At 44.1% G+C, this 17,049-nt stretch overlaps 1 protein-coding gene across 1 annotated transcript in view; it reads left to right on the top strand.

The window, feature by feature from the left end:
* The first annotated feature begins 3,019 nt into the window (after nucleotides 1-3,019).
* The window catches only part of tdrd5 (tudor domain containing 5), a 67,505-nt gene continuing 53,475 nt past the window's right edge, over nucleotides 3,020-17,049 (top strand). Inside the window, exons 1-4 of the mRNA XM_078239897.1 lie at nucleotides 3,020-3,147; nucleotides 8,193-8,429; nucleotides 12,485-12,880; nucleotides 13,289-13,458. Of these exons, the coding sequence (XP_078096023.1) occupies nucleotides 8,201-8,429; nucleotides 12,485-12,880; nucleotides 13,289-13,458 (795 nt within the window). The 5' untranslated portion in view covers nucleotides 3,020-3,147; nucleotides 8,193-8,200. The remainder of the gene's footprint in view (nucleotides 3,148-8,192; nucleotides 8,430-12,484; nucleotides 12,881-13,288; nucleotides 13,459-17,049) is intronic.

The following is a 17,049-nucleotide window of genomic DNA, read 5'->3' as shown; positions in this document are numbered from 1 at the left end:
TGCTGACACCAAGATATGTGTGTACACGGCAGTCACTAAAAAGAGGCCAAGATATGTGTGTACACGGCAGTCGTCTTCCCAATTCTTCTATAAACTTGGACTACAGATGCCACCTCAAGGCCCTGGAGAGGTACCATCAACACCGTCTTGAGATGGATTCTCCACATCTATTGGGAGTACGGGTGTACTAACATCAGCGTCCTTGAAGGAGTCAAGTGCGCAAGCATTGAGGTCTTGATTATCCAAAACCAACTCCGCTGGGCTAGCCATGCACTTAGGATGTCAGAGCCCCGACTGCCAAAGCAAATCTCACTTGCCCAGCTCCAGAACAAGAAGTCAAAAAAAGCGCTTTAAAGACACCCTGAAAGCTTACCTCAAGAAATGCAACATAGACATCAACGCCTGGAAGACCCTTGCTCAGAAAGACCTACTTGGAAGAATCCCCTGATTGAAGGGACAGAATTCTTTGAGGACATCCCGACGGCAAGGGGAGGCCCAGCAATGGAGCCTGAGAAAGGATCTAAAGTCCAAGTACCCAATGCACCTCCCGGTAATAGTCAAAGTTACAGCTCTATGATTGGGCTCATTAGCCACGCAAGGACCCACAGAACACATGACCAGTATCATGGAGTTCCTTAGGTGGACAGTCATACTCATGAGTGTGTGATCACTGAAGAAGCTGGTTAGCAAGTTCAAAGATGTTGGATGTTTTGAGAAGGGGTGTGATAGATTGAAAGGGTGTGGGACAATGCTGAAGGAGAAGAAACTATAATACAACAGTGAGCATGATTGGGAAAGGAGGTCCAGTAGGAATGAGGTCAAGAGAGTAGGGAAATGGGTCTTTTGTTCACGATGAGGTTAAAGAGGGAAATGGGAAGTAATAAAACTGGAGAAAAACGCATTCAGGGTGAAGGGGAATAGATACAGTAAAGTCAGCTGAACAAATGGCCATAGTCAAAGGAGTCCATGAGTTCCTTGCAGCTGGGAGCAGGGAAAAGCAGTATAAGGAGACACTTGGAAGTGGAGGAAAAGTGTGGTCCAGCCAGGTCTGGTGATGAATGGGCAGCATGGTAGCACCGTGGTTAGCACTGCTGCCTCACAGTGTCAGGGACCCGGTTTCAATTCCGGCCTCAGGTCAGGGCACTTTCTCCCCGTGTCTGCATAGGTTTCCTCCCATAGTCCAAAGATGTGCGGGTTACGTTGATTGGCCATGCTAAATTGACCCTAGTGTCAGGGGGTTAGCAGGGTAAATACGTGAGATGTGGGAATAGGGCCTGGGTGGGATTGTTGTCAGTGCAAACTCGATGGGCCAAATAGGTTCTATAATGATTCTATGAATGGGTTATAAACATATGTGTTTATCTGTGACATAAACAGTCTTTAGTCTTTAGGAAGCAAAGAAAGAGGTTGTACCAAAGGGAGCAGTAAGGTTTGGCGGGAGTAAGTGTTCTACTGGGGCAAGTGCATCATGGGTGCAGGTAAGGATGAGGTTGAGTAGTTTGGTTACCCTGGAAATATTGTGGTGAACAGAGAAGAGGACTAGACAGTTGGGAGTTGGATGTTATGGAGGGGAGATTTTTGATGAGATAGAAACAGATAAAGTCCTGATTAAAGGGAGGGATGAGCAGTGATAAATTATTGAAGGGAATATTCACACCATGTCTGTAATTTAGCTAAATAGAAAAATGGTGAGGTGGTGGAATCAATGACCAATCAAGTTCTCACTGCAGTCACTTTGAGGTCAACCAATTTGCACGTCATGACAGCAAAAACTGACTGCAAATAATTCCTCATAACTTCATTCCCAATCACGTCCATGTGTACTTTATGTGAGTAACATTGAAGGACCTTATTGGTGTACCCCTGTGTTTAGATCTCGATTTTGGCACCCCCTCCATTCTTCCACCTTAGCTCCTGAAAGGTGTGAAGGGACATATTTCTGAGGTACAACTTCAAAGCAACATTGGGGAAGATCATTGAACTGGTACTTTACCCACCATCATAACCAGTTATTGACAGACAGGATTTCCCTACCCATTACTCAGAAGAGAAAATCTTATCCTAAACCCTCTTCAAAGATCCTCCTCTCAGATGTTTGCCATTATTTGAAATTGTTTACTCCATTCTTAAAGTTACAAAGCCAATGCTCAATAGAAGACTGAGTGGACCCAAATCCATTCCTTATTTCATAGAATCCTACAGTGCAGAAGGAGGCCATTTGACCCATCGAGTCTGCACCAACAACAATCCCATCCAGGCCCTATCCCCATAACCCCATGCATTTACCCTAGCTAGTCCCCCTGACACTAAGGGGGAATTTAGCATCGCCAATCCACCCAACCCACATATGTTTGGACTGAGAGAGGAAACCAGAGCACCCGGAGGAAATTCATGCAGACCAGGAGAGAATGTGCAAACTCCACACAGACAGGGATCCGAGGCCGGAAGTGAACGCGGGTCCCTGGAGCTGTGAGGCAGCAGTGCTAACTACTGTGTTGCCCACTGTGTTCCAACTGATTCCAATGCATGGTCCCCACAAGAGAGACAAACAAGATCCAAGCACAAGAGAGACAAACAAGATCCAAGCTGCCAAGATAGGAACATTGGAATTAGGAGCAGAAGTAGGTAAATTCTGTCCTTGGAGCCTGCTCAGCCATTCAATCTGATCAGGGCTGATCTCTCACTGGTCTCAAATCCACTTCTCCACCAATTCCCATATCCTCCTATCCCATTTTTAGTTGGAAATTTTTATTAGATAAGACATTGCACCTCCTCTTGGGCTTGATCCCAGCTTTCATTGTCACTCATTAAAAAATACGGTTCAACAGTGCTGTGGTTTGTTTGGAATTGGAATAATACTGGTGCAGACATGATCCCGTCCAACTATTCAGAGCCTCCCACAGCTTCCTCCTAGGGCAACGGAACGTCTGCTCAGCGCACAGGGGCGGCGGGGGGAGTGTTTACTGGGACACTTGTGGGGGGGAAGGGAGCACGTGGGACCCGAGGAAAGGAGCGGGAAGACGGGCCGGGTGGACGGTGTGAGGAAGCCAAGCCCAATAAAACCCCAGGAAAGCGGTCAGTACTGGTATCCGCGGTCCAGGGACACCCTTACAGCGGGGTTACACGTTTCTTTAGGAGTCCCAAACGGTGAGTGAGGTTCTCCATCGGTACAATTAATAAATAAACAAGCGCAAGGCCAGTGAGGGAGGGGCTCAACCACTAATGGTTCATTGAATGTTAACATGAATAGACCTGAGGTTTCTGGGATCTTGCTCTGTAAAGTCGCCATGTCTCTCTTCAAAGGACAAAGTTTGAAGTATTTTGATTTAATTACCCCTGGTTAAATGGGTTTTTTTTGGTTGGATGTGCTTTAAATTAATCTGAATAAATCTAATGCTGCCTCACCTCCTTTCTTCACTCCCACACTAACTGACACTATTAACAGTTCCTCTCTCTTCAAGTGTCGCCCCTTCTTCAACAAGTCTGCCCTTATCGACCCTCTCCTCAAAAATAACTCTTGACCCCGCCCCCCTTTCCATCTTTGCAAATTACCACCCCATTTTCCACCTTCCTTTCCACAAATATGCAGTCACATCTCAAATGCATGTCCCATCTTTCCCAAAGCGTCTCAGTTGATTCTCTCATCAAGTTTCTGTTTTTGGCACGGTTACGCAACTGCTCCTGTCAATGATGCATCCTGTACGACTGTGACTTTGACACAGTTGACCATGTTATCTTCCTACTTTGAGGGTGAGCCAGACCAAAAACTGGTGTCACATTTGACCCCAAGATGAACTTCGGGCAGCAGCATCACTGCCTGTTTCTACCTCTGTAACTTCCCCCGTTCTGCCACTTCCTCGGTTCATCTGCTGCTGACGCCCTCATTCATGCCAGTGCTCCTTGAATTCTCGAATCATAGAATCCTACAGTGCAGAAGGAGGCCATTCGGCCCATTGAGTCTGCACAGACCACAATCCCACCCAGGCCCTATCCCCATAACACCATGCATTTACCCTAGCTAGTCCCCCTGACACTAAGGGGCAATTTAGCATGGCCACACATCTTTGGACTGTGGGAAGAAACCGGAGCATCCAGAGGAAACCCATGGGGAGAATGTACAAACTCCACACAGACAGTGACCCAAGCCGGGTCCCTAGTGCTGTAAGGCAGCAGTGGTAACCATTGTGCCACCGTGCTGCCCTGACCTCTTCCGTGACATTGATTTTAATCATTCCATCATTGGTGGCCTTATCTTCAACTGCAAAAACCCTAAGGTCTGTAATTCCCTCTGCAAACCTCTTGTGCCACCTTTAAGGTGCTCCCTAAAATCTACCCCTGACCAAACTGATCACCTGCTCTAACATCCTACCTGGCTTGGTGATAAATTTTGTTTAACACTACTTCTGTGAAATGCTTTGGTGCATCTTACTATGTTGAAAGGTGCTATATAAATGCAGATTGTTTACAAACACTTTTACAAGTTCTCTTCTCCCCATTTGTATGTGTTGAGTAGTCGCTACATCTCTTCACCTGTTGGTTTCATAATTCTGCTTTGAATGACTTTTTTTGCCATCCTGTGGGGTGAGTTGAGGAATGTCATTAAGGGCGCCCAGTGTCATCAACATTGAGGAGTCAGTTCTACAGCCACTACAGAGTGGACAAGGTTTCTGATTTCTGGGTCTAGCTAATAGAACTGAAAAATGTACGTAGAACATAGAACAGTACAGCACAGTACAGGCCCTTCGGCCCACGATGTTGTGCCGAGCTTTATCTGAAACCAAGATCAAGCTATCCCACTCCCTATCATCCTGGTGTGCTCCATGTGCCTACCCAATAACCGCTTGAAAGTTCCTAAAGTGTCCGACTCCACTATCACAGCAGGCAGTCCATTCCACACCCCAACCACTCTCTGAGTAAAGAACCTACCTCTGATATCCCTCCTATATCTCCCACCATGAACCTTATAGTTATGCCCCCGAGTAACAGCTACATCCACCCGAGGAAATAGTCTCTGAACGTCCACTCTATCTATCCCCCTCATCATCTTATAAACCTCTATTAAGACGCCTCTCATCCTCCTCCGCTCTAAAGAGAAAAGCCCTAGCTCCCTCAACCTTTCCTCATAAGACCTACCCTCCAAACCAGGCAGCATCCTGGTAAATCTCCTTTGCACTCTTTCCAATGCTTCCACATCCTTCTTATAGTGAGGTGACCAGAACTGCACACAATATTCCAAATGTGGTCTCACCAAGGTCCTGCACAGTTGCAGCATAACCCCACGGCTCTTAAACTCAAACCCCCTATTAATAAACGCTAACACACTATAGGCCTTCTTCACGGCTCTATCCACTTGAGTGGCAACCTTCAGAGATCCTGTGGATATGAACCCCAAGATCTCTCTGTTCCTCCACATTCCTCAGAACCCTGCCGTTGACCCCGTAATCCGCATTCAAATTTGTCCTCCCAAAATGAATCACCTCGCACTTATCAGGGTTAAACTCCATCTGCCATTTTTCAGCCCAGCTCTGCATCCTATCAATGTCTCTTTGCAGCCTACAACAGCCCTCCACCTCATCATCTACTCCACCAATCTTGGTGTCATCAGCAAATTTATTGACCCACCCTTCAGCCCCCTCCTCCAAGTACTTTGGAAGTGTGGGGGTAAATATAGTCAGATAGTTCATTAAGGGTGAATTAATAAAGGAGAGATAATCCTATCTTTGACTGAGCCACTACTGATTTTCTACTGACTTCTTGAACAATCAGAGTTAATGGAGCAAAAAGATTGATTCGTGGGGTGACATTTCCTTTTTGACATTCTCCCTTTTTATTTGTGATATTTAACTTTTCATTAAGCGCAAGAGAGCTGTATGTATAGACGAAGCTTGAGGTTGAATTTAAAATGAAAAGTAACCAAGTTAAGCATTAGAAGCTCTTAATTCATTGAACCAGCCTCAATAATCACTAAGTAGATTGCGATATACTTACTGCTGTCTGACCTCCTTGCTTGTGGAGGGTATGGGAATATCACTGGATCAAGGTGGAAGTGGGATTAAGAGACATTCTGAAGTTGGGGTATGTAACCAACCACCATTCAGATTTCATATCACCACAAGATGTTCTAAAGGCTGAAATTATGTCCCTCTCTGTGGATCGTGACCACAAGGATGGATATTTTATCATTATTGTAGCCCCTCGAGTGTATTTTCTATTTCCTTCGTATTTTGCTTTTGGTAATGCTTTTTCCAGTTTATCAATAGTCATCTGCTCATACACGAAGGACCATTATGACTTATTGCTCTTGTATCCCTTTCCATTCCATCTAGTTTTGATTTTTAGCGACCATTTTGATTTATTCGACAAATGTGCATTGGCATTTATTCAAGTTAACAGCTGTAAAAACCTTTAATATCTTTATAAAATTACATCTGAGTTAATATTTTGTTATCTGTAGTTGTATTTTAAATAACTAAGTATTTCCAAATCTTTACATTTTTGAGGGGAGGGTGGAGGGTTTTGGAAAGACCAGGAAAGTTAGTGGAACTCCCTCTGTAACAAGAGAATATATGGGTAGATTGGGATTAATTCTTTTGCCAGATATAGAAAATAAAAGAGTAATATTGGGGCGGCACAGTGGTTAGCACTGCCGTCTCGCAGCTCCAGGGACCTGGGTTCAATTCCGGCCTCGGTCACTGTCTGTGTGGAGTTTGCACGTTCTCCCCATGTCTGCGTGGGTTTCCCCCGGGTGCTCTGGTTTCCTCCCACAGTCCAAAGATGTGTGGGTTAGGTTGATTGGCCATCCTAAATTGACCCTTAGTGTCAGGGGGATTGGCAGGATAAATATGTGGGGTTATGGTAATAGGACCTGGGTGGGATTGTGGTCGGTGCAGACTCGATGGGTCAAATGGCACTGTAGGGATTCTTTTCATTCATTCTATGAATACCTTTTGTGCGGGATTCTCCGATCTCGTCTTTGGCTGCCTTGCTGCAAGTGAGAATGGAGAATTTGGCGTTCCAACCAAAATTCCAATCACTTTCAGTGGCACTGGAGAATCCCAGCCGAGGATGGAGGTTTTCAGTATTTTTATGTTTCTCCTTGTTCAAAGGTATACCATTTCCTCTGATGATTCATTAGCTGGGAAAATAGAATATAAAACCCTTTTTTAAAACTCAATGGTTGAATTGAGTTGGCGAGGGTCTGGCAGATGGAGTACAATGTTGGTAAATGTGAGGTCATCCATTTTGGTAGGAATAACAGCAAAATGGACTATTATTTAAATGGTAAAAAATTGCAGCATGCTGCTGTGCAGAGGGACCTGGGTGTCCTTGTGCAGGAATCTCGAGGAGTTGGTTTGCAGGTGCAGCAGGTAATTAAAAAAGGCAAATGGAATTTTGTCCTTTATTGCTAGAGGAATGGAGTTTAAAAACAGCGAGGTTATGTTGCAACTGTACAGGGTGCTGGTGAGGCCACACCTGGAGTATTGTGTACAGTTTTGGTCTCCTTACTTGAGAAAGGATATACTGGCACTAGAGGAGATACAGAGGAGATTCACTAGGTTGATTCCGGAGTTGAGAGGGTTGGCTTATGAGGAGAGACTGAGCAGACTGGGACTATACTCACTGGAATTCAGAAGAATGTGGGGAGATCTTATAGAAACATATAAGATTATGAAGGGAATAGATAGAAGCAGGGAAGCAGAAGCAGAATAAGATAGAAGCAGGGAAGTTGTTTCCACTGGCGGGTGAAACTAGAACTAGGGGGCATAGCTTCAAAATAAGAGGAAGCAGATTTAGGACTGAGTTGAGGAGGAACTTCTTCACACAAAGGGTTGTGAATCTGTGGAATTCCCTGCCCAGTGAAGCAGTTGAGGCTACCTCATTGAATGTTTTTAAGACAAGGATAGATAAATGTTTGAACAGTGAAGGAATTAAGGGTTATGGTGAGTGGGCGGGTAAGTGGAGCTGAGTCCACAAAAAGATCAGCCATGATCTTATTGAATGGCGGAGCAGGCTGAAGGGGTGAGTGGGCCTGCTCCTGCTCCTAGTTCTTATGAACTTTTTCACCCTGACTCTGGTCAAACTATTTTCTTCTAAATAGCTGTTTTTAAGCTTAAAAGTGTTTTGAGTGAAGGGAAGTGGGAGAGGTGGTTTTGTGTAAGTTTTTATTGCTCTTTTTACGATTATTATTGCAGTGTCCAGCATGTCGGATCAGGAGAAGTTGCTGGAGGTTTTAAAGAAGGAGCTGCGCTCTCTGCTGATTTCCGCCAAAAATAGTTTGACTCCTGGTGAGCTGGAAAGGGATTACCACAGCATGATGGGGAAGCGGCTGCCTCTGTGTGCGTTAGGTTACAGGTCTGTTCAGGAGCTTGCCTCCAATATACCGGATACTATCGAAGTTCGCACATGTGGAGATGGCATCCTTCTGAAAGGTAAGCGGGAATCTTCTGTTTCATACACCAAAAAAAAACTGATTCTTGGAGCCAGTTGATTTTCGCAAGTTTTTATTCTCTCTCTACCCCTTCAAACCTGAAGATTAATTTTGTGCTGAGCGGCATCTCTGGTTGGAAAGCTAAACTGGAAACTTACTTTAAATTCTTTATCGATATTGTTGTATAGGTGGATGCCCCATGTTCGTTCTGATCTTGCCTCCTTTCCGGTAAAGAAGGCATCTAGTTTCCTTTATCAAATTGAAAATTCAAGAAATGAATTGTAAGAGGAGGAGACTTGATTGAAGTACATAAGATCCTGAATGGTCTTGACATGGTGGATGTGGAAAGGATGTTTCCTCTTGTGGGCGAGTCCAGAACTAGTAGGGGCACTGTTTTAAAATTACGGGTCGTCCTAATAGGACAGAGATCAAGAGAATCTTTTTACCTCAAAGGGTTGTACAACTTTGGAACTCTCTGCCTCAGAATGCATTGGAGGCGGGGTCACTGAATATAGAAACTAGAAGCAGGAGGAGGCCATTCGGCCCTTCGCGTCTGCCCTGCCATTCATTTTGATCATGGCCGATCGTCGAATTCAATATCCTGATCCCCTCTTCCCCTCCCATATCACTTGATCTTTTTAGCCCCAAGCGCTATATCTAATTTCTTCTTGAAATCAGGCAACGTTTTGGCCTCAACTACTTTCTGTGGTAGCGAATTCCACACATTCTCCACTCTCTTTAAGGCAGAAGTAGATAGATTCTTGTTAAGCGAGGGAATCAGAGGTTATCGGGACAGATGAGAATGTGGAATTGGGAACACAAACAGATCAGCCATGGTCATAATGAATGGCTGATCAGGTTCGAGGGGCTGAATGGCCTACTTCTGTTCTTATTTCATATGTTTGTACATTGCACCAAATCTGCTTTTGTTGAGCTAACTAAAGCGTTCAACACTCAGCTGTGAAGGGTTCTGCAGATCATTAGCAAGTTTGGGTGCCCAGACACATTCATTCAGATAGTTCTACGATGGCATGGAGACCTGTCCTTGATAACAAGAAGTCTTGACTCTTTTCCAGTCACCAGTGGAGTGACACAAGGCTGTTAACTGGCGCCAGCTCCTCTTCAGCATCATGTTCTCAGCCACGCTCACTGACACTTCCAGGATGTGGACCAAGAATAGACATCACCTACCAAACAGTCAGCGAGCTCTTCAACCTGTGCCATCTCCAGGCCAAGACCAAGGTCCTCATTGATAAAATGCATGACTTTCTATTTGTTGATGACTAAACGCTGGAAGTTGGGAAGACATGGAGCACATTATGGAGCTGTTCTCCGCATCCTGTCATAACTTTGGTCTCACCATCAGCACAAAGAAGACTGAAGTCATGTTCCAACCTGCTCCAGGAAAGCTCTATCAAGAGCTGACAGAGTAAATGACCAGAAGCTCACTGTTGTGGACAAGTTCACTTAACCAGGCAGCACACTCTCACGCTGATGATGAGACTGGTTCCAGAATTGCCAAGGCCAGTGTGTCCTTTAGAAGACTTTGCTATTCAGAATGAGAATGTAGAAGGGTGATCCTAAAAACCAAGCTCAAGGTCTACCGAGCAATCATCTTCTCCACTCTTCTCTACACGAGTAAGACCTGGACTCTCTACCAGCGGCAAACAAAGAAAATAAATCGCTTCCACCTTTGCTGCCTCCGCAAGCTTCTCAACATCAAGTGGCAAGTCCCAGTTCCAGAGTTCCTCTGGAGAACCGGCATGGTCAGCATCTTCACAATGTTACGACAAAAACTGCTGCGATGTGCTGGACATGTCACCAGAATGGCTGACAAACGACTCCCTAAGTGAATTTTGTATGGTGAACTGCAGAACAGAGCATGCTCCCTTGATAGCCAGAGGAAACGTGTCAAGGATACCCTGAAACTCTCATTCAAGGACTTTTAAAATTGACACTGCATCATGGGAGATCCTTGCCCAGGATCGCTCCGACTGGAGGAGTGCAATTGCCAAAGGCGGATCAGCATATGAGGAGCAAAGGATAATGCCAGCCCAAAATGAGCACAAGGCACGTGAAAACATGAGAACAGTGGCCCCAACTACCTGCCAGCCTCATTTCCTGTCCTCGCTGCACTAGAGCCTTTCGTGCCAAGATAGGACTCATCAGTCACCTTCAGACCCACACAGCCCAACACCTGGATGACAAATGAAGATGGTCTTCAATACTGAAGGATCAGTAAGTAGTCTCACAACACCAAGTTAAAGTCCAACAGGTTTATTTGGTAGCACGAGCTTTCGGAGCGTTGTCCCTTCATCGGGTGAGTCTGGTGAAGGGGCAGCGCTCTGAAAGCTCGTGCTACCAAATAAACCTGTTGGACTTTAACCTGGTGTTGTGAGACTACTTACTGTGCCTACCCCAGTCCAACGTCGGCAACTCCACATCATGGATACTGAAGGATGAATGATGATGAATATGCCACAGCAGATTCTTAATCACTATTCCCCATGTTTCCTCAGCACGACTTTCTTCTTATCTCCTTTTATGTGTTTAAGATTGAAGTTTTCAAAATAGTGAAGGAATTTAAGCTAGGTAGGCTAGTTGAAATGGACAGGGAGACCAGCAGTCATGTATTCATGGTACATAGCTAATGTATTGGGTTAGATGCTAGGACTTATTTCTTTTTCAGAGTTGTCATCCTGTCAATGTGTGGTAAGAAGTTGCTAAAATTCTTTAAATGGGATCTTGAATTCCTGAATAGAAGGCATTTCCAGCTGCAGGGAATATATTGCTAATTAATTGTGATTATCAGGAGCAATGGCTGGCACAATCACATGGAGCTTGACCATCACACAAACCAGCCTCCCATCCATTGACTCTGTCTACACTTGCTGCTGCCTCTGGAAAAGCAGCCAGCATAATCAAGGACCCCACACATCCCGGACATTCTCTCTTCCACCTTTTTCCATCAGGAAAAAGATACAGAAGTCTGAGGTCACGTACCAACCGACTCAAGAACAGCTTCTCCCCTGCTGCCATCAGACTTTTGAATGGACCTACCTCGCATTAAGTTGATCTTTCTCTACACCCTAGCTATGACTGTAACACTACATTCTGCACTCTCTCCTTTTCTATGTATGGTATGCTTTGTCTGTATAGTGTGCAAGAAACAATACTTTTCACTGTATACTAATACATGTGACAGTAATAAATCAAAGCTGGAGCTTAGCCGACTAGTAAAGCATCAGAGGTTTAACCTGAGGGTCCAGAGTTCAAGTCCGTGCCTGGGCCCTGCTTTTGCTGTTCCCCAGTGGTTAGGATTCGATACTTTCACTGCTGCGGCCCAGATTTGATTCCCGGTCAGGGAACTGTCACCTATCTTGCACAGACTGACCATGTGACCTAATGGATAAGACTTTGGTGTTTGTGTTGATGGGATCAGAAGATTGCTTGATTCCCTTAAGAAGTTGAAGAGGAATTCCCCCAAAAAAGTCCCAAATTGGCTGCTGATTTTTCTCTCTCCTTTTAATCTTTCTCGGTAGATAACATTGTTCAGCGACTGGATGAATAGGCTTTATTGTTTTTTGTCATTCTTCTTTTGTTCATATGGAACCTAAGGAGCCAAATGCTTGGAAACTGAAAAGAGCTTTATATTTTTATAGTGTAACCCTGGGACACTATCACATAGTTGGGTTTTTGTTTGGTAGATGTATTAACACTGTTCTCAACATTGTATATTTAACTCACCTGATGAAGGGGCAGCGCTCAACATAAACCTGTTGGACTTTAATCTGGTGTTGTGAGACTTTATTGTGCTTACCGCAGTCCAACGCTGGCATCTCTGCATTACATTTAACTCGCCACCGTTAGATGACAGAATGTTTTTGCCGGCTATAGTTTTGGCATTAAACTATATCATATGGTGTGGGAAGATAATGCATTGTGTAGGAGGGATGTGATCTTGCAGGAATAATACAAAATATTTTGTTTTTAAGTCATTGTATAGAGTTTAAATTAAATTAATGGGAGCATTTAGTTTTTAAATTATTTTTCCAGGGGTTGGAAATGAAACAACAAAAGGAATTGAGGATCTGATGGCAAAGGCAAAAGTCTCCTCCAAGACCAGACATAACTTGAGAAAAACTAGGTATCAATTCACGCAGAAGCAAACATTCCTGCCCAGACGGTACAACACCACCCCGGTACTGCCAGCATTAGTGAAATGTGAACTGAGAGAGCTGGTGGCTTCCTTTCCTGGTGGTATCCTGCTCTCTGACTTTGACAGGTCGTTTCGGAAGAAGTATGGACGGCCATTTCAATACACAAGATACGGCTTTTACTCCTTGCAGGAAGTTCTCAAAGCCGCTGGAGATGACCTTGAAATCCAACAAACACGCCAGGGTTCCCTGCTGCTGCTGAGAAACAAAAATAGAGAGACTCCACTTAAACAAGGTGGGTTTTTGTTCGGGAGCTAGTGTTTTTTGAACAATTAATTGCCTTTGAATTTAAGTGATTTATTTTGCTTTGTTGAGTTTTTAATTACCATCCCTTCAAATGTTAATGCATTCAGGAGATAAATGATGGTGTTGATAGATGCTAGTGCTGCTCCTTGGCTGACCTGACGAACCATTCATAAATTGTGCTTTCTCTCGAGTGCTACTTAGAAAGCAGACCTTTTCCCTCAGTTCAGCTTGGTGGAATCAAACACCTTATTAAAGAATTGCAATGTTAGCCAGCAAAGTCAGGGATAAAATCTAAATACCCAGTCATACAGCTTGGAGAGGATGGAAACTTATATAGTTTGTTCTTCCAGGTGCTAATGCAAATTTCAACATCCAATTATATTTTGCGTTGATTTAGGTAAACAGCTAAAACAGCCCACTCAGCTCAACCAAGACCAATCAAATGTGATAACAGTGCTGCCGGGCCCTGTCACACCAACCACAGGGAACCAAACTGTATCGTCTTTGAGGCCAGAGAACATGCCATATCTTGCTCCAGATACACAGTACTTTGGCGGTTTGCAAAAGGTCTGCATTTATTTGGTTATCATAAGAGTATAGGTAGCATCATTCATTTTCTGTGTGTCAAACGTCAATGTGCTATCCCACAGACAGAAGGTGTCCTTAAGTGTTTGGAATATAGCTACATAAGAAATAGGAGCATTCAACTAAACCATGGCTGATCTTTTGCCATAATGCCATTTTCCTACACTAGAGTCAGAGAAATATATAGCGCGGAAACAAGCCCTTCAGCCCAACTCGTCCATGCTAACCAGGTTTCCTAAACTTAACCGGCCCATTTGCCTGCATTTGGCCCATATCCTTCTAAACCTTTCCCATCCATGTACCTGTTCATATGTTCTTTAAATGTTGTAATTGTACCTCTTCTACCACCTCTGGCAGCTCATTTGATATAGGCCCTACCCTCTGTGAAAAAATTGCCCCTCAGGACCCTTTTAAATCTTACTCCTCTCATCTTAAACCTGTGCCCTCTAGTTTTGGACTCCCCGACCCTGGGGAAAAGATCTTGGCTATTCATCTTATTTTATGCCCCTCATGAGTTTATAGACCTCTATACGCTCATCCCACATCCTCCTGCGCTCCAGGGAAAAAGTCCCAGCCTCTCGTAATTCAAACCTTCTAGTTCCGGTAACATCCTTGTCCCCCTTGATGTTTTTAATATCTAGAGATCTCTGTCTTGAATATACTCAACGACTGACTCTCCACCGCCCTCGGGGATAGTTCCAAAGATTCACCCCCATCTGAGTGAATAAATTTCTCCTCGTCTCAATCCTCAATAACCTCCCTCTTTTTTTTAACTTTGAGACAGTGCCTTCAGTTCTAAAACCCACCCCAGCCATGGGAAACATCCTTGCTGCATCTACTCTGTAAGGTTATCCATCCAGTTGTAGAATAAAGAGGGGATGTTTATTTTCCCGCAGAGAGAAATCAAGTCCTGAACGAGTGTTCCCAGACTGCCTTTGTGGGCTTCATTCTATCATTGGGAGTATTATTCTTAATTAATCTTTTAACCTGAAAACGTTGCAAAGGAGAGGAGCAAAGTTAGATGGATTATAATCAGTGAGTCGTGTAGTGCAATTGTTTTGAAGGTAATAGTTTTGTTTTAAAGATCATATGGTTGCATCTCTCTCGCTCACCCTGATTTGTCTTCGGACGTTTGACCTCACTAAGGACATTATACAACTGCAAATTGTTGCTGACATTGCTCTGTGTCCATTTCTATCCTGTGATGAGTTTGTACAATGTTTGTTCCCTCCGTTATAATTCGTTTTCATCTGCACCCATGCTCTCTTATTTGTCATGATCTGGGTGTTTCTCACTGGCATTTTTCAGACTGTTTTATTTCCGGTGATCTCCCTGGGACCACTTTATATCAAACAATTGCCCATCTCTTCTGCATATCTGCTATACAGCTTTCTTTTGTGGAGTTTGGTTTTGTATGATTCGATCTGTATTTTCTCTCTTACTATCTGATGTTTTGTTTATTGCCTCCTTCGATCTTTAAGGAAATGCCTTGCTTTATCAATCTCTACCCAGTGTCTCCGATGATGCACTTTTCTGTCTTTGAAACCAAGTATCCCAGTTGACCACTGATTATTCTCTGCACTATCTTCCTCTCCCACAGTGTGACCTCTGTGACCTCACGCTGGGAGACCAGAAAGGCAATAAAAGATCCCTAAAGGCACGGGGACGGGGTAGATAAGATGGTTAGGAAGGCATTTGGGATACTTGCCTTTATTAGCCAAGGCATAGATTTAAGAGGAGTGAGGAGGTATACAAAACGCTTGTTACGCCACAGCTAGAGTACTGTGTGCAGTTCCTGTGGCCATACTATAAGAAGGATGTGATTGCACTAGAAAGGGTGCAGAGGAGATTCACCAGGATGTTGCTTGGGCTGGAGCATTTCAGCTACAAAAAGAGGCTGGATCGGCTCAGGTTGTTTTCCTTCGAGCAGAGAAGGCTGAAGGGGAGACCTGATTGAGGTGTACAAAATTATGATGGATATAGATGGGAAAGAACTCTTGCCCCTTAGTAGAGGGGTCAATAACTAAGGGGCAGGGGATTTGAAGAAAAACCTTTTTACTCTTAGAGGGGAGTGGGAATCTGGTCACTACCTGAAAGGGTGGTAGAGGCGGGAACCCCCACAACATTGAAGAAACATTTAGATGAGCATTTGAAATGCCACAGCATACAAGGCAGAGGACCATGTGCTGGAAAATGGAATTTGAATAGATAGACCCTTGATGGCTGGCTCAGACTCGATGGGCCGAAGGGTAAAGCTCTGAGGTAAGGATATGGAGGAAATGTAGGTAAATGGAGCTGCAGGTCAGCCAGAAGGTAATTGTATGCTGGAACAGAATCAAAGGACTGAATACCCTCCAATGAAAATTATAAGATGGTAAATAAAGAAGTGAAACCACTTGAAGTGTGCACCTTGCAAGAGAACTTGTCTGAGTAAATGTCATATTTTGGTAAACCAGATAAGTGGGGAAAAGATTACTACAAATCTAAATGTTAGAAAAAATGAAATGGGAGAAATGCACAGCAGTCAGCATTTGTTGCTTCATTTTGACAGTGTACCCCTCACCACAACCTTTCTGATGAAAGATGCACACCTGAAGCATCATTGTCCTGTATCTTCTCTTCTTACAGATACTGACATGTCCTGGTTTGCATTTGCAGCATTGTATTGTCTGTTACACCAGGTTGAGTGTTACCTCTGGAGCAAGTAAGAAAAACAGACGCCAACCCATTCTAGCAATACCCGCTGATTTACATGGACTGGGCATGTGACCAACTCGGGGATTATAATTCATTCCTGGCTGTTTTCCAGCTAGCGTTACCCAGCAGTTTAACATTTAGAATCACTTCTGACAGCACCACAGATGGACATAATTGATACTGCAAGTTAATGTTGACACCTTTTAATATTGTTTTTTGTATTAATAAAGCCCACTTAGGAATTTTCATGTATTTTGAGATGTAAGGCTGCAATTTTAATAATCTATATGTTGATGCTCATCCAAAACTGTTCTATATCAATGGAGATGAGGGAGAATAACTTGCTACAAGTGATCACCTACATTATTCAGATAAAGGTAGTCGTATTTCAAGTACATTGGATAGTTTGCAAAATTATTTTGATTCCTTCAGAAATCCTGTTGAAACTCTTCCATAAAAGAAAATGACCGTGATTTTTTTTAGTGATAAGTATGATAGGTATTGTAAAGAAATTCTGGTGACCATGACTTGTGATTTTTTTTCCCCCGCCCCACTACACCCATTCAGTTAGAATCATAGAATACCTACAGTGCAGAAGGAGGCCATTCAGGCACCGGACCAGGCCCTATCCCCACAACCCCATGTATTTACCCCACTAATCCTCTTGACACTAAGGAGCGATTTAGCACGGCCAATCAACCTAACCCGCACATATTTGGACTGTGGGAGGAAATCTGAGTAACCCGGAGGAAACCCACGCAGACACGGGGAGAATGTGCAGACTCCGCACAGACAGTCACCCAAACCGGGAATCGAACCTGGGTCTCTGGCGCTGTGTGGCAGCAGTGCTAACCACTGTGCCGCCCCTATGGCCGG

This window comes from Mustelus asterias, chromosome 23, assembly GCF_964213995.1.
Source record: "Mustelus asterias chromosome 23, sMusAst1.hap1.1, whole genome shotgun sequence".
Lineage (NCBI taxonomy): Eukaryota > Metazoa > Chordata > Chondrichthyes > Carcharhiniformes > Triakidae > Mustelus > Mustelus asterias.
Note: the sequence above shows the minus strand (reverse complement) of the source record. Positions and strands in the feature narration are given on the sequence as shown.